This window comes from Prionailurus bengalensis, chromosome D3, assembly GCF_016509475.1.
Source record: "Prionailurus bengalensis isolate Pbe53 chromosome D3, Fcat_Pben_1.1_paternal_pri, whole genome shotgun sequence".
In the NCBI taxonomy this organism is placed as follows: domain Eukaryota; kingdom Metazoa; phylum Chordata; class Mammalia; order Carnivora; family Felidae; genus Prionailurus; species Prionailurus bengalensis.
In genome coordinates this window covers 7,545,769-7,568,221 of record NC_057356.1, presented here as the reverse complement: position 1 = coordinate 7,568,221, position 22,453 = coordinate 7,545,769, and the positions used below count along the sequence as shown (strand labels likewise).

General features: G+C 46.1%; 1 protein-coding gene across 1 annotated transcript; it reads left to right on the top strand.

The window, feature by feature from the left end:
- The first annotated feature begins 9 nt into the window (after positions 1-9).
- On the top strand, positions 10-21,975 carry PSMD9 (proteasome 26S subunit, non-ATPase 9). The gene is made up of 6 exons (XM_043557517.1): positions 10-258; positions 5,157-5,259; positions 9,311-9,522; positions 11,683-11,784; positions 19,558-19,646; positions 20,350-21,975. The coding sequence occupies exons 1-6, from the start codon at positions 10-12 to the stop codon at positions 20,375-20,377; spliced, it is 783 nt and encodes a 260-aa protein (XP_043413452.1). The 3' UTR covers positions 20,378-21,975.
- The last annotated feature ends 478 nt before the right edge of the window (positions 21,976-22,453 follow it).

Sequence of the window (22,453 nt, the reverse complement as noted above, 5' to 3'; positions counted from 1 at the left end):
CGCTTGCTGATGTCCGAGGAAGTTTGGCCCGCGGGCGGATCCGTAGCCGTAGTCCCCTCAGGCGTCCGCAGTCAGGAAGCCGGGAAGCCTGGAGTCCAGGATACCTCGCGGAGATCCAGGATGTCGGAGGAGCAAACCGGGCAGAGCGAAGGCTCCTCTCAGGCTGGTGGAGTGACTGTCAGCGACATCCAGGAGCTGATACGGCGCAAGGAGGAGATCGAGGCGCAGATCAAAGCCAATTATGACGTGCTGGAGAGCGTGAGTGTGGGCTCGGGGTTCCCTGGCGGGAGTAGGAGGAGCCCGGGGCCTCTTGACCTGGCACCCGGTTCTGGGAGGACTGGGAGGCAGGGGAGGCCTGTGCTTGAGCTCTCAACTGTGTGTCTCTCCCTCCCTGGGAAGCCCAAGGCGCGGCAACTGCGGCCTCTGTCGGCAGGAGGCAAGTAATATTAGCAATTAAGAATAATCGGTGTTGGTGCTGTAGCATGGGTTTATGGAGCGCTTACCGTGTGCCGGGCGCTGTTTTAATTGCTTTACGTTGATGAGCTCATTTAACCGTCACAGTAACCTTTTGAGGCTGTTACTCTCCCCATTTTAGCGATGAGGAAACAGAGGCGTTACTTAAACGTGCCTTGGGTCACAGAGCTAATAAATTTTCAGATGTCACCAGCATCGTCAATCCTTGTTGACCGTGTACCGAAGATCTGTGCTTTGCTAACCCGCTCACGTCAGAGCTTCCTAAGCTTTCGTGTGTTTGGCAAGCACTGGGGATCTTGTTAAAATTTCAGTTTCTGATGAGCTCGGGAGCGCAGGTGCAGATGCTGTGTTTCTAGCAAATTCCCAGCGCTGCTGATGCTGCTGGTCTAAAGACCGAGCTTTGAGTGACAGGTAAGGCTCTTTATCATTATTGTATAGGGAGGGAACTGAGGCCTAGGGTGAGGCGAACCCTAGTCTAGGGTCATGTAGCTGGGAAGTGGCAGTGGTGGGTCTAGTTCCCTGGTCGTCTGGCTACCAAACTGATAGTTTTTCTTATGTCACTTAGTGTAAAGCCACAAATCAATTTGCAGAGGAAGAATAAAAGACATCTTATGTAGGGTGGATGGAATGCATTTTAGGTGATGGGAGTAAGATAGAGGCATCATACGGAGGCCAGGGTACCATTTTATTGGTGCTGATTGTATGCCTGAAGAGTGTTGGTTTACTTGTGTGTTAGATCATGAAATCCACACAACCACCCTGTGAAGTTAGGATGTTACCCTGAAGCTCAGAAAGGGGAAGTCACTTACTTAAAGTCTCAAAGTGAGATTCAGATATCAAGCCTGTTCAATCCAGAACTTGTGTTTTCAACATTATGCTAACAGTTTCCCAAACTTTAGTTACTTTCTACCTCAAGCAGATGCTGTCTCCATATACCTCCTGTACTGTTGTTCCCTTGGTATTTTTCTTTAAGTTGATCCACTTTTTTACTTGATTTAGTTTAAATGAAAATTAAAAAAAATTTTTTTTCAACGTTTTTTATTTATTTTTGGGACAGAGAGAGACAGAGCATGAACGGGGGAGGGGCAGAGAGAGAGGGAGACACTGAATCGGAAACAGGCTCCAGGCTCTGAGCCATCAGCCCAGAGCCGGACGCGGGGCTCGAACTCCCGGACCGCGAGATCGTGACCTGGCTGAAGTCGGACGCTTAACCGACTGCGCCACCCAGGCGCCCCTAAATGAAAATTTTATAGCTCTACAGCATATGGGGAAAAATGGGATTTTCTTCCCTTTAATATAAAATAAAAATACGTATCAGGGTGCTATAATATGTTCGTTCCTTGTCATTAGCTACCATCACTGGCTAAAAGCTTGAAGCTTGAAGCCCTGCTCTATGTTTGTTTTCAAAAAGAGGGGACAGCAGAAACTATAAATCTCTTAGAATAAAGCCTAGGAATAAACTTTTGTGACCTTGGATCAGGCAAAGCTTTCTCAGATGTGATGCCAAAAGCACCAGCAACAAAAGAAAAAGTAGATAAATTGGACTTTATCAGGATTTAAAATGTGTGTTTCCAAAGACACAGTCAAGAAGGGGAAAAGGCAGTTCACCAAATGGGAGAAAATATTTGCAGTTACCTAACAAGGGATCCAGAAAATATGAAGAACTCTTCCAACTCAATACTAAAAAGACAATAACTTGATTAAAAAATCAGCCAAAGGGGGCACCTGGATGGCTCAGTCGGTTAAGCATCCAACTTTGGCTCAGGTCATGGTCTCACAGTTTGTGGTTTCGAGCCCCATATCGGGCTCTGTGCTGACAGCTCAGAGCCTGGAGCCTGCTTTGGATTCGGTCTGTCTGTCTGTCTGTCTGTCTCTCTCTCTCTCTGCTCCGCCCTAGCTCGTGCTCTGTCTCTCTGTCTCTGGAAAATAAGTAAAAAACATTAAAAAAAAAAAATTGGCCAAAGACCTTAACAGACTCCTCACCACAGAAGATCTACAGATGGCAAAGAAGCATATAGAAAGATGCATCACGTCCTAAGTCATCAGAGAATACAAATTAAAACACCCGCGAGGTGCTACTATGTACTATGTATGTGTCAGAATTTCCACCTTCAGATGCTGGTGAGGGTGTGGAGGAACTCTCATCCCGTGCTGATAGGGATGCAAAAGTAGGGCAGTTTCTTACAAAGCTCCACATTCTCTTACCACCCATCCAGCAGTTGTGCTCCATGCTGTTTGCCCAAAGGGGTTGAAGACATGTTGACACGAAAACCTTCCTGATGTTCATAGCTGCTTTTTTCACCGTTGCCAAAACTTGAAGCAACCAAGAGGTGTTGTTGTTTTTTAAGTTTATTTATTTATTTTGAGAGAGAGAGCGAGTGAGCACAAGTGGAGGAGGGGCAGAGAACATAGAGAAAGAGAGAGAATCCCAAGCAGGCTCCATGCTGTCAGCACAGAGCCTGACGCAGGGTTTGATCCCACCAACCTCAAGATCATGACCTGAGCCAAAACCAAGAGTCGGATGCTTCACCGACTGAGCCACCCAGGAGTCCCAACCAAGAGGTCTTTAAGTAGGTGAATAGATAAATAAATTGTGGTATCTCAAAACAATGGAATGTTACTCAGTGCTAAAACTAAATAAGCTAGCAAGCTCTGAAAAGATGTGTAGGAGCCCTAATTGCATATTACCGACTGGAAGAAGCCGGTCTGAAAAGACTACATCTGTAGGATTCCAACCAGAATCTGGAAAAAGCAAAACTGTGGAGACAGTAAAAAGATCAGGGGTTGCCAGGGATCAGGGGTAGTGGTGGGGATGAATAGGTGGAGGACAGAGGATTTTTAGGGCAGTGAAAATACCCTGTGTAACACTGTGATGATGGGTACATTCATTAAACATTGGTCCAAACTCATAGAATGTAAGACACTAGGAGTGAAGGCTGAGGTAAACTATGGACTTCAGTTAATAACAAGAAACAGTAGGTGTAACTCAGTGGCTTCCAGATAGAGAAGTGAATGGAATCTTTCGTCCTGCATATATGTATCCTGGGCACCTTTTCTGCTGCTGCCATAATTACAGCCGTGACACTTGTTACTTTTATGCGTAGTAATTTCCTAGGGCTGCAGTAACAAATTACCACAAACAGGGTGACTTAAAATGACACATTTAGTCTTTCACAGTTGTGGAGGCCAGAAGTCTAAAGTCAAGATGTCAGCAGGGTTGGTTTCTTCTGGGGGCTCGGAGGGAGGATCTGTTCCATGTCATGTCCCTGTCCTGCTTCCTGGTGGCTGCCAGCCATCCCCGGCTTACAGTTGGATAACGCCAGTCTCTGCCCCTGGTCACACGATCCCCTGTCCTGGATCTCCCTTCCATTTCTACAAGGATACCTGTCATTGGATTTGGAGCCCACCTTGAATCTAAGAGAGTCTCATCTCAAGAGCCTTAATTACATCTCCAAATCCTTTTTCCAAATAAAGTCACATATACAGGTTCTGGGGGTTTAGGACTTGGGGCATATCTTTTGGGGGCCACTGTTCACCCCACTGCGGGTGCGCCTAGCACTGTGCTAAGCTGTCCACACAGGTCAACTCATTAATTCTCATCGCGAGTGGGAAGGGAGGTGAGTGCCATTATTCCCATTTGATAATCGAGGAGGCTGAGGCTTGGAGAGGAGTCTTAACCAAGGGCACCCAGATTGTACGAGGCAAAACTGGGATTCAGATCAAAGTCTGACTGGGACACCTGAGTGGCTCAGTCGTTTAAGCATCTGACTTCAGCTCAGGTCATGCTTTCACGGTTTGTGGGTTCGAGCCCCACATCAGGCTCTGTGCTGACAGCTCAGAGCCTGGAGCCTGCTTTGGATTCTGTGTCTCCCTCTCTCTCTGCCCCTCCCCGACTCACACTCTGTCTCTGTCTCTCTCAAAAATAAATAAACATTAAAAAAAAAAACGTAAAAAAAATCAAAGTCTGACTGCAAAATCTCTACCCTCTATCACACAACACGACACTTTGCATTGCCTTTGTGCGCTATGCTCTGATTTACGCAGGAAAAGTCTTTAAAATGTTAAAATGTATTGTTTTGAATAGGGAATATACGTCCATGGTCAAAACTCAGAGTCTACCAAAGGGTATAAAATGAAAAGTCCCTCTTCCCTCCCTGTCCCCCAGCCACCCACCCAATTCCTTTCCCCAGAGGCAATTGATGTCAGTGTGTCCTTGAGGGATGAAAAACCTTTTGAAATCCCTTTCAGATCTCTTTTTACTTTCAGAAAGAACCAAGGGCCTGCCACAGCTGGATGTCCTTTGGGGTTTTCACTCCCCTCCAGCTTCCAAGGCCACCAGCCAGGTATCAGCTGCTGTAGGAAGGAGTGTTTGGAGGAGTCCAAGAGGCTGGCCTTGGGGATGAGCTGCAAAGCTTTAATCTGCACTGTTCTGACTTCAAAAGAGGAGACTGGATTCCTGCATTTCTTGTGTTACTAGAAATCAATAAAAAATATAGTGCCCCCTCCCCTGCCCCCCCCACTTTGAGGGTGGTTGAGGGAGCATGTGGGGAAAGTACGTGGCCTGTGCTAAGCAATCAGCGTGTGGCGGCTTCTGTTACTGTCGCCTTTATGATGGCTGCACAGGGAAGGAGGTCTGGAGGACTTCACACCTGTGAAACCTTAACCATGTGTCTTCCCTCCAGCAAAAAGGCGTTGGCATGAGTGAGCCGCTGGTGGACTGCGAGGGGTACCCCCGCTCAGATGTGGACCTGTACCAAGTCCGGACCGCAAGGCACAACATCGTCTGTGAGTGGTGCGCATGCAGGGCCCTTCCCGAGGCTGAAGGCACACAAGTGAAATCTTCTTCCATAGTAATCTGCTTCCCCCTCTTCTGCCCTGATGCGATTCTCTTACCGTTCCCCCCCCCCCCCAATCGAGGGACTCAGAACGGAGGAAATGGTTTGGCCTCTAGGGTTCTAAATTTATGGTTTCGTTTTTCATTTCGTTTTTAAGGACTTTGCTTCACTCTGGAAACTTTTTTGAAATGATAATAGAAGCCCAAGTCAAATATTGCTCACCATCCTAATCAAAGCAGTTATGTATGAGCTGGTAAGGATAGTGACCTGGCTGTGGTCACTCACACAGAAGCGCTCAGTCCCTCGGAACGGACGTTTGGAGGTCGGCAATGCAGGGCTGGCCGCCACGTCCCTGGTTCTGCCATCCTTAGGACATGTCTAGCTTTAGGGTCACCGTGTCTGTGCGCCAAGCAGGAAGGGAGGGAAGGAAGAAAGTAAGGAGGACGAAAGGTCCTTAGCCAGCCAGCACCCTCCCCTCAAAGATCTGTCCTGGGGGCCCACCCCCGCCTTGCTGCAGTGACTTCCGTTTCGCCTCCTAGGCCCCTCTGCCGGCAAGACATGTTGGGGGATGTACCCCGCGGTGGGCATCTCACGATCCTAAATAAAATCATGTATTTGTTCGTGGTTGAGGAACAAGTGGAGAGAAGTGTTTGGACAGCGTATCAGTTCTCTGTTTTCTGCTGGAATAAATTCTCAGACTTAGTGGCTTCAAATGGCACAGATTTACTCTTACAATAATAAGGTGTCCAAATGGGTGTCACTGGTCTAAGGTGGAGGTGTTGGCAGGGCTGTGTTCCTTCTGGAGGCTCTTGGGAAGAGCCCATTTCCTTATCTTCTCCAGCTTCTGGAGGTGCCTGTGTCCTGTGGCTCATAGCTCCTTCCATCGTCAAAGCCAGCAAGGTCATCCCCCAGCTTCTGGTCCCACCGTCCCACCTCCTCCTGTCACTCTCTGCCTTCCTCTTTCACTTATGACCCTCGTGGTCACACTGGGCCCCCCATCTGGGTAATCCAGGATGATCTCCCCATTCAGTGTCCTGAACTTAACCACCTCTGGAAAAAGCCCCCTTGGGCACGGAAAGTAACATTGGGCAGCTTCTGGGGACAAGGATGAGAGCACCTTTGGGGGCCATTATTCACCCCGTCACAGGCGGGCAACCAGCAGCCTCTGCCACAAAGTCCTGTTAGAGGGGAACTTGTCGTGCACATTTTTCACTCAGGGACCTCCGTTTTATGTGCGTGAACCTCAACTCCGTCCTCAGCACGTCGTGGTATAAAGCTGAGCTGCTCACTGGGGTCGCGAGTAACCGCAGGAGACACCGCTCAAGGTGCCGACCATTCCTCAAAGCTGCAGTGTGATCCCAGAACAGCTTCTTAGAGTGTCACTTTGCCTCGAAGATTTGGGGGAAAGAAGCACGCCATCTTTGTATTGAAACAAAGGGAAGATACAGGGTAGGGAAAAGCCATATTAAGACGATCAGACTGAGGGAAATTTGGGGCTTTTGGCTAAACCCTCAGACTCCCCAGGGATGTGGCCTGCTTTCCTCGGCACTTAGGATTCTGGGGGAAATTTGAGAAGCGGAGTCTACGGTGTGAGAGAGGGCACTGACTTACTTGTTTCCGGGTGGTTACCCGGATGTTCCAACACCACTTATTAAATAGCCTATTCTTTCTCCATTCATTTGAAATGCTAGCAGTATTACATAGAGAATTTTTAGACATATTTAGGTCTCAAGTTTTTTGCACTGTTCTGTTGATATATCTCTTTGCTAATATCACACTGTCTTTTTAAGTTTATTTCTTTAGTAATCTCTACACCCAACTTGGGGCTTGAACTCATGACTCTGAGATCAAGAGTCACATGCTCTTCTGACTGAGCCAGCCAAGCACCCCGGTGTCACACCGTCTTAATGACTTTATTGTATTTAAGAATCTGGTTGTGGGGCGCCTGGGTGGCTCAGTTGGTTAAGCGTCAGACTTCGGCTCAGGTCATGATCTTGCAGTTCATGAGTTCAAACCCCGTGTTGGGCTCTGTGCTGACAGCTCAGAGCCTGGAGCCTGCTTCAGATTCTGTGTCTCCCTCTTTCTCTGTCCCTCCCTTGCTTGCACTCTGTCTCTCAAAAACTGAATAAACATTAAAAAAAAAAAAAAAAGGAATCTAGTTGAGCAGTGCTGATCAATCTTTTGAAAAATTATTCTCAGAAGTTTCTTGTTTTGTGTGTGTGTGTGTGTGTGTGTGTGTGTGTGTGTGTAAACTCTAAACTCTATACCCAACATGGGGCTTGAACTCACAACCCTGAGATCAGGTCACATGCTCCACCAACTGAACCAGTCATGTGCTCCTCTTGTATTTTTAAAAATGGATTTGGGGAGGGGAGGTGGGGGCTGTATGTACGGCTTAGTCGGTTAAGTGTCGGACTCTTGACTTTGGCTCAAGTCATGATCTCATGGTTTGTGAGATAAAGTCCCGAGAAGGGCTCTGCCCTGACAGCGTGGAGCCTGCTTGGGATTCTCCCTTTCACACTCTCTCTGCACCTTCCCTGCTCATGCATGCTTGCCCTCTCTCTCTTTCTCTAAATGAACATTAAAAAAAAGAAAAAATAAAAATGGATTCTATTTTTTAGAACAGTTTTAGATTTACAGAAAGATTGGAAACATATTAACAGAGGTCCCATGCAGTCCCCAGCTTTCCCTATTATTAACATCTTACTATACTGAATTTGTTATAGTTGCAAATTTATTTTTTTGAACTAGGCCTTGGAAACATTTTGTCCAAGAGAATAACTTTTTTTGGAATTCTGATTAGAATTGCAATAGATTATAAGTGAAGTTATCCATTCCATCACCCGGCAGCTATATATGGAGTACTTACCATGTGCCAGGCGCTGCTGAAGGTTCTGGGGGTCCTTGTGGAGCTTACTGTCCAGGGGGTCTTTTCTAGTCAGACAGTGACCACATATTATATGTTGACACCGTTTTAAGTCTTCCTGCCCACGCATATGTCTCTACTTACTCAAATCTGGGTTCTTTTCTTGTGTCTGCTCCTGTGGGTTGGGTCCCAGAGTCCCATTATGCCTGAGGGCCTCCCCTTCCCTCGAAGTGACAGAGGCAGAGGAACCAGGTCAGGTGGCCATGTGTGCTTCCAGTCGAGGGCATCTGGAAAGCCTGAAAGTCCGTGACCCCGCAGATGCTGGACGTGGATTGGTGGGCAGTGCTGGTTGGCGGCTCTGGCCTCTGAAACTCCTCAAAGGGAACCTTGGGAGTGACCTGGCTTGAATGAAGGAAATAGAGGAAATTGTTTTTAGGTTTAGAAAGTTATCAAAATGCTGCCAACCAGGCCAGTGCTGCACTGGCCTGCTGCGGTGACTTACTCACTGGCATCGTGGTTCACAACATCTTTTTTTTTTTGGTAATCTCTACATCCAACGTGGGGCTTGAATTCACAACCCCAGAGATCAAGAGCCTCTTCTGGCTGAACCAGCCAGGCGCCCTATTTTGCAACATTTTGAATTACCCATCAGTACTGAAAAAAATCAGAGGGTTTTACCCCACGGTTCCTCATTTCCAGCTTTTGTCCTGTTAGGTCTCAGACCGAACATCACTTGCCGTGTATGAGTAGACTTAGGCATCATTTTTCGTTCCGGAGGAATTAGGTGAGAAGTAAAGCGGGACGATTCCTCTGCTCACCTTTCAAGTCTCAGTTGAAACGGTGCTGCCTTGGGGAAGTCTCCCCTCATCTCCCAGACTAAAAAGGTCAGGTCCTGGCTGGCCAGCCCTCATCACAGTCATCAGATGTGACTGTAATTTACTTGTTCTGTGGCTGCCTCCCTTGCTAGACTGAGCTTCGTGAGGGTAGTCCCCTGTCTCGGCCACACGTTTGTCCTCAGCCCCTAGTCCAGTGTCTGGCATGTAGGAGGTGCTTGTTGAATATTCAGGGAATGAATGTGGGAGTCTCATGTCCTCCGCTGTCTTCCTTGTCCCCTGATACGGCATTCTCCTCCCAGGCCTGCAGAATGATCACAAGGCGGTCATGAAGCAGGTGGAGGAAGCCCTGCACCAGCTGCATGCTCGGGACAAGGAGAAGCAGGCCCGGGACATGGCTGAGGCCCACAAAGAGGCCATGAGCCGCAACCTGGACCAGAGCGAGGGCCTCAGCCCCCCTCAGGCCTTCGCCAAAGTGAACAGCATCAGCCCTGGCTCCCCGGCCAGCATCGCGGTAAGCCAGAACCTGGCCACGGAAATCCATAGCCAGAGAGCGCCGTGGGTCAGGTAGCCTTAGGGTGGGGTGCGGGCCGGGTGGGACTGTGGACACAGACTTGTCATCTCTCCATGCTGCGGCTTCACTTTACCCACTCACTTGGCAAGCACTGGCCAAGGCCTGGGGGCCCGGCCCTGTGCTGGGGCCAGGGTTTCGAGAGGAGTCAGTCCCAGCTTCCCACCAGACTGACTGGTCAGGGAGAGGCCTGGGACACAAGGCAGAAGGTGATAAATATTGCTAGAGAGGGAAAGAGGATCTCTTGTTGTGCGTATTTTAGCTGGGCTGTGAGTAATAGACACGAGAATGGCAACGGTAGCCACCATTTACTGAATCCTTGCTGGGCACTGGCTGTCCTGCCGAATGAGTTACAGATCTTACCTGGTGTATTTTTAAAAGTTTTAAATAGCTTTACTGGGATACAGTTCACACACTGTAAAATTTACTCACTTAAAGTATATGATTTCCCGGGGCACCTGGGTGGCTTAGTCGGTTAAACGTCCGACTGTGGCTTAGCTCATGATTTTGCACTTTGTTGAGTTCAAGCCCCACATCAGGCTCTGTGATGACAGCTCAGAGCCTGGATCCTGCTTCACATTCTGTGTCTCCCTCTCTCCATGCCCCTCCTCCGCTTGTATTCTCTTTCAAAAATAAATAAACTAAAAAACAAAAAAAAAAGTATGCAATTCCATGGCTTTTAGCGTATTCACAGAGCTATGTATCTATCACTGCAATCAATTTTAGAATATTTTCATTATTCTAGAAAGAAACCCTGTACCCCCTAGCCCCATCTCCCCTAGCCCCTTGGAACCACAAGTCTGCTTTCTGTCTCTATGAATTTGCCTATTTTGAATACTTTATGTAAATGGAATCATATAATGTATGATGCTTTATGACTGGCTTTGTCCACTTAGTATCATGTTTTCAAGGTTCATCCCTGATGGGACATGTATCCCTATTTGTTTCCTTTTTTATTTATTTATTAAAATTTTTTTAATGTTTATTTGTTTTTGAGAGAGACAGCATGAGCAGGGGAGGGGCAGAGAGAGAGGGAGACACAGACTCCGAAGCAGGTTCCAGGCTCTGAGCTGCCAGCACAGACCCCGATGTGGGCTCGAACCCACAAACTGAGATCACGACCTGAGCAAAGTCGGATGTTCAACCAACTGAGCCCCCCGGGGACCCCCTTCTTTCCTTTTTATGGCTGATTAATATTCTATTGTATGGCTGCATCACATTGTTTTTATCCATTCACCAGTTAACATTTGGTTTTTTTCCTTTTTTTTTTTTGGCAATTATTAAGAATGCTACTCTGAACATCATGTTCAAGTTTTTATGTGGTTGCATATTTAATCTTTAATCCCACAGCCACCTTCTGGGATAGGCAGTAATCTCTACCCCCATTTTGCCCATGAAAAAAAGCCCCTGAGCTCTGAAGTAACTTGTGCCAGGACACATTGCTCCTCAGTTATGGAACCGGGTCCTGGAGCCAGGGCCTGCCAACCATCTTTAATGGTCACAAGACGTTAAGTTACACAGAAGCTTCGTTGTACTCGTTACTCGTTAACTTCTACAGCATCGAGCACAGGCTGTAGTTGGCCCGCGACAAATATAAGTTGAAGGAGTGAATGAATCCTGGTCTGTGTTCTTGGAATGAAAGGGTCACACTAGCCCTGGGTCAGCCTTGTGCCTGTGGCTGCTTGTCTGGGGACCTTTAGGACAAACTGGTCTAAATTCTGACCCCTGAACAAAATAAGCTCAGATTGCTCTGCCTCTTCTTGCCCCTGAACCTGGGTCGGGACCCCAGAAGGCAGCATTTGGTTTTTCCCCTCATTCTTGAAGGCCTGTACAACCCCAGCTTTTATCAGACATTGGGCAGATGTGGCCCCCTTTCACTAGATCTGTCCCAGAAGGAACCTGCAGGGGGAGGTGGCCCAGTTATCCACCACCCTCTCCCATGTGCAGTCGCTAAACCTCTGACCTCTTTGCTTTGTGCCTGCCATTCTCCCCTGTAGAAAACACGTTCTTGGCCTGGGTGTTAAAGTTGGATGTGGAAGGGTAAAGAAACCAGAAGCACATTTAACCTCTACCCTCGTTTTCTATTTTCTCTTCTCTGTCTAGGGTCTGCAAGTGGATGATGAGATTGTGGAGTTTGGCTCTGTGAACACCCAAAACTTCCAGTCTCTGCATAACATTGGCAACGTGGTGCAACACAGCGAGGGGGTGAGTTGGAAGTCACATCCGGTCAGTAACCCGGAATCGCTAGGGCCAGGAATCGTCGCTGGGGTCTTTACTGCCTTCAGAGAGATGTTGCTCAGGCCCAGCACCTTTGCACCTGCTGGAGTGTTTTTTTTCTCCCTTAGGCCCATCCCTCATCTTGTACAGATGACACCTGTATAAGACCTTTGCAGCCACCCTATGTAAATACCCCTTCCTCCTTCCTATCCCTGCTTTCATTCAGCAGTGTTTCTTGGAAGTCTTTTCATTTCCACACACCTTGCTGTTTTACACTGTTGCACAGCAGTCCGTTGTGTGAGTGGACCCCAGTTTGTCCATCCCCTGCCTTATCAGTGGACGTTTTGGTGATTGCCGGTTTTTTACCAGCACGAACGGTCATACATTCTTGTTCATGTGCTGTTTCTTGACATTGATACCAGAAAGTACTTACAGGCTCTCAGTGTATTATACACAGTTACAGTAGATAATCTGAAGAAGCTTTACTAATTTGTACCCTGACCAGCAGTGCCTGAGAGCATCACGTCATCAACAGAACTCTCTATTACTTTTAACGTTTTTGCGAAAGTGGCATCTTATTTTCATTTGTAATTTCCTGGTTACCAGTGAGGTTGAGTGTCCTTATTTTTTACGTGCATTAATGGTCATATTTTGATTTCTGTGGATTGTTTATATATTTTTTTCTCACTGGGGTATTCGTCCTTTTAAAAAAGTGATTTGTAGGAATTTTTTTTTTTTTAATTTTTTTTTTTAACGTTTATTTATTTTTGAGATAGAGAGAGACAGAGCATGAACGGGGAGGGTCAGAGAGAGAGGGGGACACAGAATCTGAAACAGGCTCCGGGCTCTGAGCAGTCAGCACAGAGCCCGACGTGGGGCTCGAACTCATGGACAGTGAGATCGTGACCTGAGCCGAAGTCGGATGCTTAACCGACTGAGCCACCCAGGCGCCCCAGGAATTTTTTTAACATAACAGATATTAAACCTTTGCCTGTTTTCACATTACATATGTTTCTCCTGTTAGCTCCTGGTCTTTTAACTTAGTTTATGGTGATTTTGATTACTGGGAAGTGTTTTTTTTTCTTTAATTTATAGGGGTAAATTAAACAGGGTTTGTGTTTTCTGTACTTGCTCAGTGACCACTTGTCTAGTTTGTTAGCTTTTCATTTTGGTGCCGTCTCTTTCCGTACCGTCTCCTTCCGTTCTATTTGTCCTGTGGTCGTGTCCCTCTGCTGTCCCTTTGTTGTCCTGTCTTGCCAGTGAGGCTCCTGGAAGTGGTGCAGGTGTAGTTTCATTCTGTTATGTTTACCCAGCGTCTCTCTTGATCTTTCACTCCTTTTCCCTGGAGTTTCCTCGTGTTATGGTTTACTCATGTCTCTTGCACACCTTGGTGCACGTACTTCAAAACTTGCAGGTGTCTGGGATCATTGTTACTGGTTCGTTTTGTAAATATGACTTTTTTTTTCTCGAAGAGATAATACATAACCTGAGTTTAAGGCAGAACCAAAGAACACATGATGGAGAATCTCCCTCTCCTCCGGAAGTAGCCACTTTCCAGCTGTGTGTCCTTCCAGGGTCAGTCTGTTCATATACCAGCATATAGAGCTCCTGGTTATCTTGATTAAGGTGTAATTTACCTACAGCCAAATTTACCCTTTTTATTGTGCGGTGCTGTGAGTTTTGACACACGTACCTAGTTTGGTAACTGCCGCCGTAATGAAGATACAGAGCAATTCTGTCATCCTCCCCGAAACGGCCCCATGCCCTTTGGTGGCGAACCCCTCCCCCAGCCCCCACCCCACGCAACCGCTCAGCTGTGCTCCAGCCCTGTAATTTCACCCTTTCTAGAATGGCTTGTCAATGGAACTGCCCAGTACATAGGGCCCTTTAAGTCTGGCTTCTTTTCACTCTGCATCATGCGTCTGCGATTCATTCATTCATACGTCGTGCGTGCGTGTAGTCACTCCTGTTTGTTGCTCAGTAGTGCTGCACCGTGTAGGTGAACGCCAGATTGCCTACCCATTTACCAGTGAGGGACATTTAGGTTGTTTCCAGTTTTGGTGATTAGTGATAACAGCTACTGGTTTTGAGTCTGTCTTTTCTAGTTAAATATATTCTTAAGCTCTTCATAGATCTGTGAGCCCCCCCCCCCTTTTTTCTTCTTTACTGAGGTATAATCGACATATAACATTATATTAGTTTTGGGTATACAGCGTAATGATTCCATTTTTGTATATGTTTCAAAATGATCATCATAAGTCTAGTTAACATCCATCACCATGGTTATATATTTTTTTCTTGTGATGAGAACCTTTAAGATTTACTCTCATAGCAACTTTCAAATATGCTGTACAACATTACTATATACTGTAATGCACAGCATGGTGACTATAGTTAATAACGCTATAAATCCTTCCTTACAAAAGTAGTCATTGAACATTTTTAAGCGACAGAACCTTTTCTTCAAATGAAATTTCTCGGGGAATTCCAATATATCAAATAGATAAAAAAAGCTGAGCTGCTGGGGTTGGAACACCTCACCCCCCTCAGGGCCCTGGATCCTCCTGGAACCAGAATCCCGACTTGAGAATCAAGGGTCCACTCTGTGTCCGTAGAAAAATGATGAAGAGGGGGCGCCTGGGTGGCGCAGTCGGTTAAGCGTCCGACTTAGCCAGGTCACGATCTCACGGTCCGTGAGTTCGAGCCCCGCGTCAGGCTCTGGGCTGATGGCTCAGAGCCGGGAGCCTGTTTCCGATTCTGTGTCTCCCTCTCTCTCTGCCCCTACCCCGTTCATGCTCTGTCTCTCTCTGTCCCAAAAATAAAAAATAAAAACGTTGAAAAAAAAATTAAAAAAAAAAAGAAAAATGATGAAGAAACCAAAAAAACACTATATTCTGTTATTAGACATTTAGGTGGTTTCCAATTTTAGGGAAACCTGGAAATGAACACTCTTTTTTTTTTTTTTTTTTTAAATTTTTTTTTTAACGTTTATTCATTTTTGGGACAGAGAGAGACAGAGCATGAATGAGGGAGGGGCAGAGAGAGGGAGACACAGAATTGGAAACAGGCTCCAGGCTCTGAGCCATCAGCCCAGAGCCCGACGCGGGGCTCAAACTCACGGACCGCGAGATCGTGACCTGGCTGAAGTCGGACACTTAACCGACTGCGCCACCCAGGCGCCCCTGGAAATGAACACTCTTGTAGACCAATCTCTATCTGTGTTTCTTTTGATAACTTCCTAAAGCTGCCTTTCTGGGTCAAATGCATGTATTTTCAAAGGAAAACAAATCTGAAATTTTAAAAAAAGTCATCTTTAGTATAAACAACGTTTATTTTATTGAGCTGTGGAAAGGAATGGAGTGCTGGCCTGCTGTAATATGGATGAACCTTGAAAGGATTTGTGGTAAGTGAAAGAAGCCAGGCACAGAGGGCTGCATATCTGAGAATTCCATTTATGTGAAGTGTCCAGAACAGACAGATGGACGGAGACAGGAAGCCGGTTGGTAGTTGCCAGAGGCTGAGTGGAGGAGGGCATCGGGAGTGACTGCTAATAGGTACTGGGGTCCTTTTGAGGGATGAAAATGTCTTGGAATTGATAGTGGGAGTGGTTGTACGAATCTCTGAATATACTAAAATGCACTGTATTGTATACTTTGAAATGCATTTTATGGTATGTGAATTATATCTCACATAAATAAAAATAATGCACTTAAAAAAAATTTTTTTTTTTAAGTTTATTTATTTTTGACAGAGAGAGCGAGTGTGAGCTAGGAAGGGGCGGAGAGAGAGGGAGACACGAATCTGAAGCAGGCTCCAGGCGTCAAACTGTCAGCACAGAGCCCGACGTGGGGCCCGAACCCACGAACCGTGAGATCATGACCTGGGCCAAAGTCGGACGCTTAACCGACTGAGCCACCCAGGCGCCCCAAAAATAATGCACTTTTAATGCAAAAGGTTTTGAGGAAAGGATAAAAGTCCTGAGTCTCTCCCTCCCGAGGACCCTCCCTGCTCTGTTTGAGTGCTGGACAAGGTGTGGGTGCTAAAGTGGGAACAACAAAGGTAAACAGAAGGCCCTTGCCTCGGGGATGCTTTGGTGGGAGAGACCAGCATTAATCCAAGGTAATTCTATACTGTCATGAGTATTATGAAGGAAAAGATTGAGGAGGCTAGGAGAGCAACGATGGGGGTTAGGATAAGGTTCCCGAGGACGTGACCTGTGAGTGTTAGAAGTTGTTCAAGGCTGGAGACTGGCGGGGAGAGGAGTTTTCCAGCAGGGTCATGGCCCTGAGGTGGGAGGACTGGAGGAGATGGTTGGAGACCAGAGCAAGGGGGAGAGAGGAAGGGAGGAGGAGGCAGGTCCGGGAGGATGGCAGGGGCCAGAATGCATGAGGCCCTGTGGTCCCTAGTCAAGATGTAGTTCTTTTTTCCTGAGGAGCAGTAGAGAGCCATACGTACATTTGCAAGCTGAGAGGAACAGATGTAAGCAGCTTTGTGTCTTGGAAAGATTTCTCCAGATGGTAGGTAGAGAGCTGATTGGAGGGCTGACAGTCTTAGCAGCCTGGTCAAGAGGTGATGGTGGCTTTGGTGAATGGGCTGGAGGTGGAAGGAAGTGGATAAATCTAGGAGACTTTTAGGATGGAAGTACATAGGCTTTAATATGACACCTAGCCCATGTCAAGGATGACCTCTGGGTTTCTAGTTTGTCTAAGGGTATTGTTTCTAGAAACAAAGCACTCAGTGTATCTTTCATATATTTCCTAAGTGCGAATGAATATGTCCATAGTGATTGCTTTTTGAAAAAGAAGACGGGCACCTGGGTGGCTCAGTCGGTTACGTGTCCGACTTCGGCTCGGGTCATGATCTGGCGGCTCATGGGTTTGAGCCCTGTGTCGGGCTTTGTGCTGACAGCTTGGAGCCTGGAGCCTGCTTTGGATTCTGTGTCTCCCTCTCTCTGCCCCTCTCCTTCCCCTCCCCTCTCAAAAATAAACATGAAAAAAAGATTTAGAAAAAGAAGACAAACAAGACCTACCGTACATACTGTTCTGGATTTCCCCCTACCCTTTGAGGGGATTTCCGTGTGGGTACGTACCTACCTTCACCATATTCCATTGCTTGGTCTACCACCTTTTATTTGACCATCCCTCCACACAGAACATTTAGGTTGTTCCCAGGGTTTGACCATCAGCAACAATGGTGTCGTGAATATTCTTGTCTTGTGGGAGGGTTTCTGTCCGAGAGATTTCTAGAAGTGGAATTACTGGGTCGAAGGCAATGCCCATTTATAGATTTCATAGATGTCACAGTGTCCTCCAAAAAGCTTGGATTAGTTCACATTTTCTTGTAATAGTGTATGTGAGGGCTTGCTTCTTGACCCCTCTCCCCTGTGTTATTTATTGGCAGTCTCATTCTTTGACCATCTGAGTGAAAAATGGCATCTTTTTGGTTTTTGTCTTCATGCTCTATTTTGTCACATTTCAGAGATTACATTGATAGATCTGCCCTAATTAAAAAAAATTGTGGTAAAATATACATACCATAAAATTTACCATTTTAACCATTTCTTTTTTTTTTTTTTTAATATTATTTTTGGGGAGAGTGCAAGCGGGGGAGAGACAGAGGGAGGGGGACAGAGGATCTGAAGCAGACTCTGTGCTGACAGGCTGACAGCAGTGAGCCTGATGTGGGGCTCTAACTCAGGAACCGTGAGATCATGACCTGAGCCGAAGTCGGACACTCAACCCATTTTAACCATTTCTAAGTGCGCAGCTCTCTGGCATTTAAGTACATCCGTGTTGTTCTGCAACCATCCCCTCCATCCATCTCCAGAACTTTTTCATCTTTCCAAACTGAAACTCTATACCTGTTAAACACTAACTTTGCATTCTCCTCTCCCCAAGCCTCTGGTGATCACTAATCTGCTTTCTGTCTCTATGCCTCTGCTATCAGTGGAATCAGACAGTATTTCTTCTTTTGTGGCTGGTGGATTTCACTTAGCATCATGTCTTCATGGTCCACCCGTATTGTTGTGTGTGTCAGAGTTTCCTTACTCTTTAAGGCTGAATGATACTCCATTGTATGGATAGACCACGTTTTCTTTATTCCTTCAACACCTGTATCTCGTGGTGCTTTGATGCACAAAAGCAAATGCCTAGTAGTGCAATGGCTGGGTCGTAGGGTAGTTCTATTTTTAGTTTTTTGAGGAACCTCCATACTGTTTTTTCCTGAGTGGCTGCACCAGCTTGCATTCCCAGGATGTAGTAATTCTGCTTTCAGTTTTCTGAGGAACAGTCACCCTGTTTTCCACGGCAGCGACACCATTTTGCATTCTCTTGCAGCTGTGCACACGGGTTTCAATTTTTCCACATCCTCACCAACTCTTGTCATTTTCTGGTTTTGGATAGTAGCCATCCTAACGGAGGTGCAGTGACACCTCATTGTGGTTTTGATTTGCATTTGTTTAATGATTAGTGACGTGGAGCATCTTTTCATGTGCTTTTTGGCCATTTGTTTATCTTTTTTTGGAGAAATGTCTACTCAGGTTTTTTGCTTAATTTTTAATCAGGCTGTTTGCTGTTATTGTGAGTTGTAGGAGTCCTTTGTTTATTCTGGATATTAATCCCTTATCAGATATATGATGTGCCAGTATTTTCTCCCATTCTGTGAGTTACTTTTGACTCTGTCAGTAGTGTCCTTTGATGCACAAAAGTTCTAGATTTTGATGCACTTTGTTGTAATTCATAAGTTTCCTTGGTATGCTATTTTAATTTTTCACACTAAAGTAATACATACACATAGTAAAAACAAATTAATTGAATGGAAAGATATAAAAGCAAATGTCATCTTTCACTCCAAACTCCTAGTGCTTCTTCTGCAAGTAATTACTGTTAACAGTTTTTTCGTATATCTTCCAGAAACCTTTGTATGCATGAAGCAATCTTTATGTCCTTTTAGAACGTATATTGAGGGGCGCCTGGCTGGCTCAGTCCGTAAAGCATGTGACTCTTGATCTCAGGGTCGTGAGTTCGAGCCCCACATTGGGAATGGAGCCTCCTTGAAAAAAATAAAAGTAATCAGGGCGCCTGGGTGGCGCAGTCGGTTAAACGTCCGACTTCAGCCAGGTCACGATCTCGTGGTCCGTGAGTTCAAGCCCCGCGTCAGGCTCTGGGCTGATGGCTCAGAGCCTGGAGCCTGCTTCCGATTCTTTGTCTCCCTCTCTCTCTGCCCCTCCCCTGTTCATGCTCTGTCTCTCTCTGTCCCAAAAATAAATAAACGTTGAAAAAAAAAATTACAAAAAAAAAAATAAAAGTAAAAAAATAAAAAACATGTATTCACATGGGTTCGTGTTTTGCTCGTTTTGTTTTGTTTTTACCAAAACTGCTTAATTCACTCTGCTGTATTTGAATAATACCTTATTGAGGGATATTTTGGGTGTTTTCAGTTTTTGAATTTATAAACAGTCCTAGAATGAACACTTTGTTCATATATCATCTCGTACTTTTGCAAAATGTATCTTGTAGGCACCTTTTAAAGGTTTTTTTTTTTTTCGTGGGGAGACGTGTTTGTCCAGGAAGATGGTGCCAATCTGCAGCCCCATTAGCCGCCCCAAGAGTGCCACGTCCCCCACACTCTTGACAACTGCCGGGTTATACTTCATATAAGCACCGTACCAGCCTGATGTGCAAGAATCAGTATCTCGGCATTTTAGTCTGAATCTCTTTGGATTCTGAACAGGTTGAATATATGAGCTTATTGTCCTTTCAGAAGCCCCTGAATGTGACCGTGGTCCGCAGAGGGGAGAAACACCAGCTTAGACTTGTCCCAACCCGCTGGGCAGGAAAAGGACTGCTGGGGTAAAGTATCATTTCTATTTATTCATAAGGCAACTGTCGGTTGTCACCTGGGTGTTTGCTGGATATAAAGCTGTGGGGAGGAGGTGGGGGCCACTGGGAAATGATGGCATTCCCCAGATTGCCTGCAGAAGCTCTTGATAAATGCTTGTGGCAGGAATGAGATTGCAGATCTGGAGGCAGAGGGAACCCTGGTCTCTCTGGTTCTTTCATTAACTGGGCATTTGCTTTATTTTATTTTTTAAATATTTATGTATTTATTTTTGAGAGAGAGAGTGTGAGGAGGTGAGGGGCAGAGAGGGGGGAGACAGAGACTCTGAAGCAGGCTCTGTGCTGTCGGTGCAGAGAACTGGGCATGTGCTTTAAAAGAATTAAAGAGGGGCGCCTGGGTGGCTCAGTCGGTTAAGCGTCCGACTTTGGCTCAGGTCATGATCTCACAGTTCGTGGGTTCGAGCCCCGCATCGGGCTCTGTGCTAACAGCTCAGAGCCCGGAGCCTGTTTCAGATTCTGTGTCTCCCTCTCTCTATGCCCCTCCCCAATTCATGTTCTGTCTCCCTCTGTCTCAAAAATAAATAAGCATTTAAAAAAAAATTTTTTTTTAAATAAAAGAATTAAAGAATGTGGATGAAACACTCAGACGGCTCACTTTCTGGTCTTGCTAAATGGAGTTGCCAAACTTACGTTGTTCCTTTTTCTTTTCTTCCAGCTGCAACATTATTCCTTTGCAAAGATGATTGCCTCTGGGGAACCGTAATAAGAAAACATCTTCCCTTGCCCTGGACGTGGGTCTGGTGGGGATTTCTTCCTTCTTTTCTCTCCCTGAAGCTTAAGCATCTGGAAGAGGCTGGAAGCCTGAACTTCTGGGTAGTGGAAATACTATGGCCTCCCAGTGTAATCTCTTGGGATTAAGACATTGTTAACTTGGTTTGTAGTTGGCATCTTTTGCATATTAGGCCATGGCCCTAAGTGGGAGCCATCTGGATTGTGGGCAAGTGGGCTGGAATTATTCTGGCAGGTGCCAATATGTCTTTATTCTTTTAGGATTTTTTCCCCCAAATAAACACAGGTTTACAGTGCTGATATGACCCATGTTATCACCCTAACTGAATTTCTTATGAACCTCCCAAACCAAAGCTCAGACAGAAATTAGAACATTATTTTAGAAAGTCAGGCAGGAGCGCTTGGCTGGCTCAGTCAGTGGAGCTTGCAGTTCTTGATCGCAGGGTTGTAGGTTCAAGCCCCACGTTGGGTATAGAGATTACTTAAAAAAAAAAAAAAAGTGGACAGAACAGGGGCATGTGGCTGGCTAGGTCGGTAGAACATGCGACTCTTGATCTTGGGGTTCTGAGTTTAAGCCCCACATAGGGCACACGGCTTGCTTTAAAACAAAACAAAAACCGGGGTTGGACAAAACAAACCAACAGTGGTGCTGAAGTCAAGATTAGGCCAACAGTACTTCAGCAATGTCATCCTTAGTGACTGAGGTTTCCAAACACTCAGGCTGCACCATCTGCATTTGCATTGTGGCATTGCTGCTCTGGATACAGAAATTGCATCCTTGGCAGATGGACCAGCAGTTGGACATCCAGGGCCAAAATTGCTCCCTGGAAGAGCAGGGAAAGCCAGGAGGCTCCCCAGGTAGCCCACCATGGTGTCGGCTTCCTTTTCTGTATCCCACCAGAGGGCAGCAAGCTCCCTTTGTTTCTTGAATAAAAAAAACCTTGCAAATTGTCTTCTGATTTGACTTTTTATAATTGAACCTCCTGGTCATCCGCTCAGATCAAGAGTAGCTTGTAAACTGCCAAGGTGTGCTCGATGGCTAAGGGGAACCAGCAGTGTGTGCCAATCTGACTTCTTGAATCAGCCTCCTTCCTTTTATTTTCTCTCTTCCACGTGACAGCACGGGTTTCGGTGATTCTTAGTGACCCTGTGTCTTTCTTTCTTCGCCTTATCACCACGTTTATCTCCATAGTTCTTGCAGACCACTTTGTTTCAGAGGTCAGGTGTGGCCCATTCTGTTGGCATGCCTGTGTTCCTTGGGAGTGGATTTGCTTGGATTGGATACAGAAACCAGCTTGCCTTGACAGGAGTCAGTACTGGGGCAGTACTTCGAGGCATGGATTCTCATCGCTCAACTGGAAAGCCTTCCTGTTGAGTTCTTGCCCCAAACTGTATTCTAGCTGTACCTCCACATGTGTTCCCCCCTTGTAGGCATAGAACATGCCACGCTTACCAGTGTTTACTGTTTAAATTGTGTGTTCTGGTTTCAAGTGTGTTTTCCAATCTCTTTTTTATAAATCCTAGTTTATAATAAACACAGCTTGTACCATCAGTTTGATCCTTTTTTTTTTTTTTTTTTGATATGTATGATTATTAATCAACCAGCATTGGGTGGGGCCTGGGGGTGGGGGATAGGGAGCATCATTCACACTGTCCTAAAATGAGAGGACCAAAGAGTTTTCTGCCTCAGTGCCTTTGGCTGGTTTCCTGCCAAGTCTCCCTTTAGAAACCTCAGGATGGCCACGTGTGCCGTCTCTTTGAGATTCTGAGAGTCACTTTGAAGTGATCCCAGTAGATTCAATGAAGCTGGTTTTGCAGAAACATTTTGTGATCAGAACAGCAAGATCATGTAACCTATATAACGTGTAATCCCAGCCAGCTAAAACACTGCACACAACACGTAGAGAAAGTGTGGAGGGCAGATCTGTGTGCTGCGTCTGTGAAACCGGGAAATTTAGTTTGCTTTTGGCAAAGAGAATTTTGCCAAACAGCTCATACTTCTTCACTTCATCTCGTCAAGCCTTCAGAAA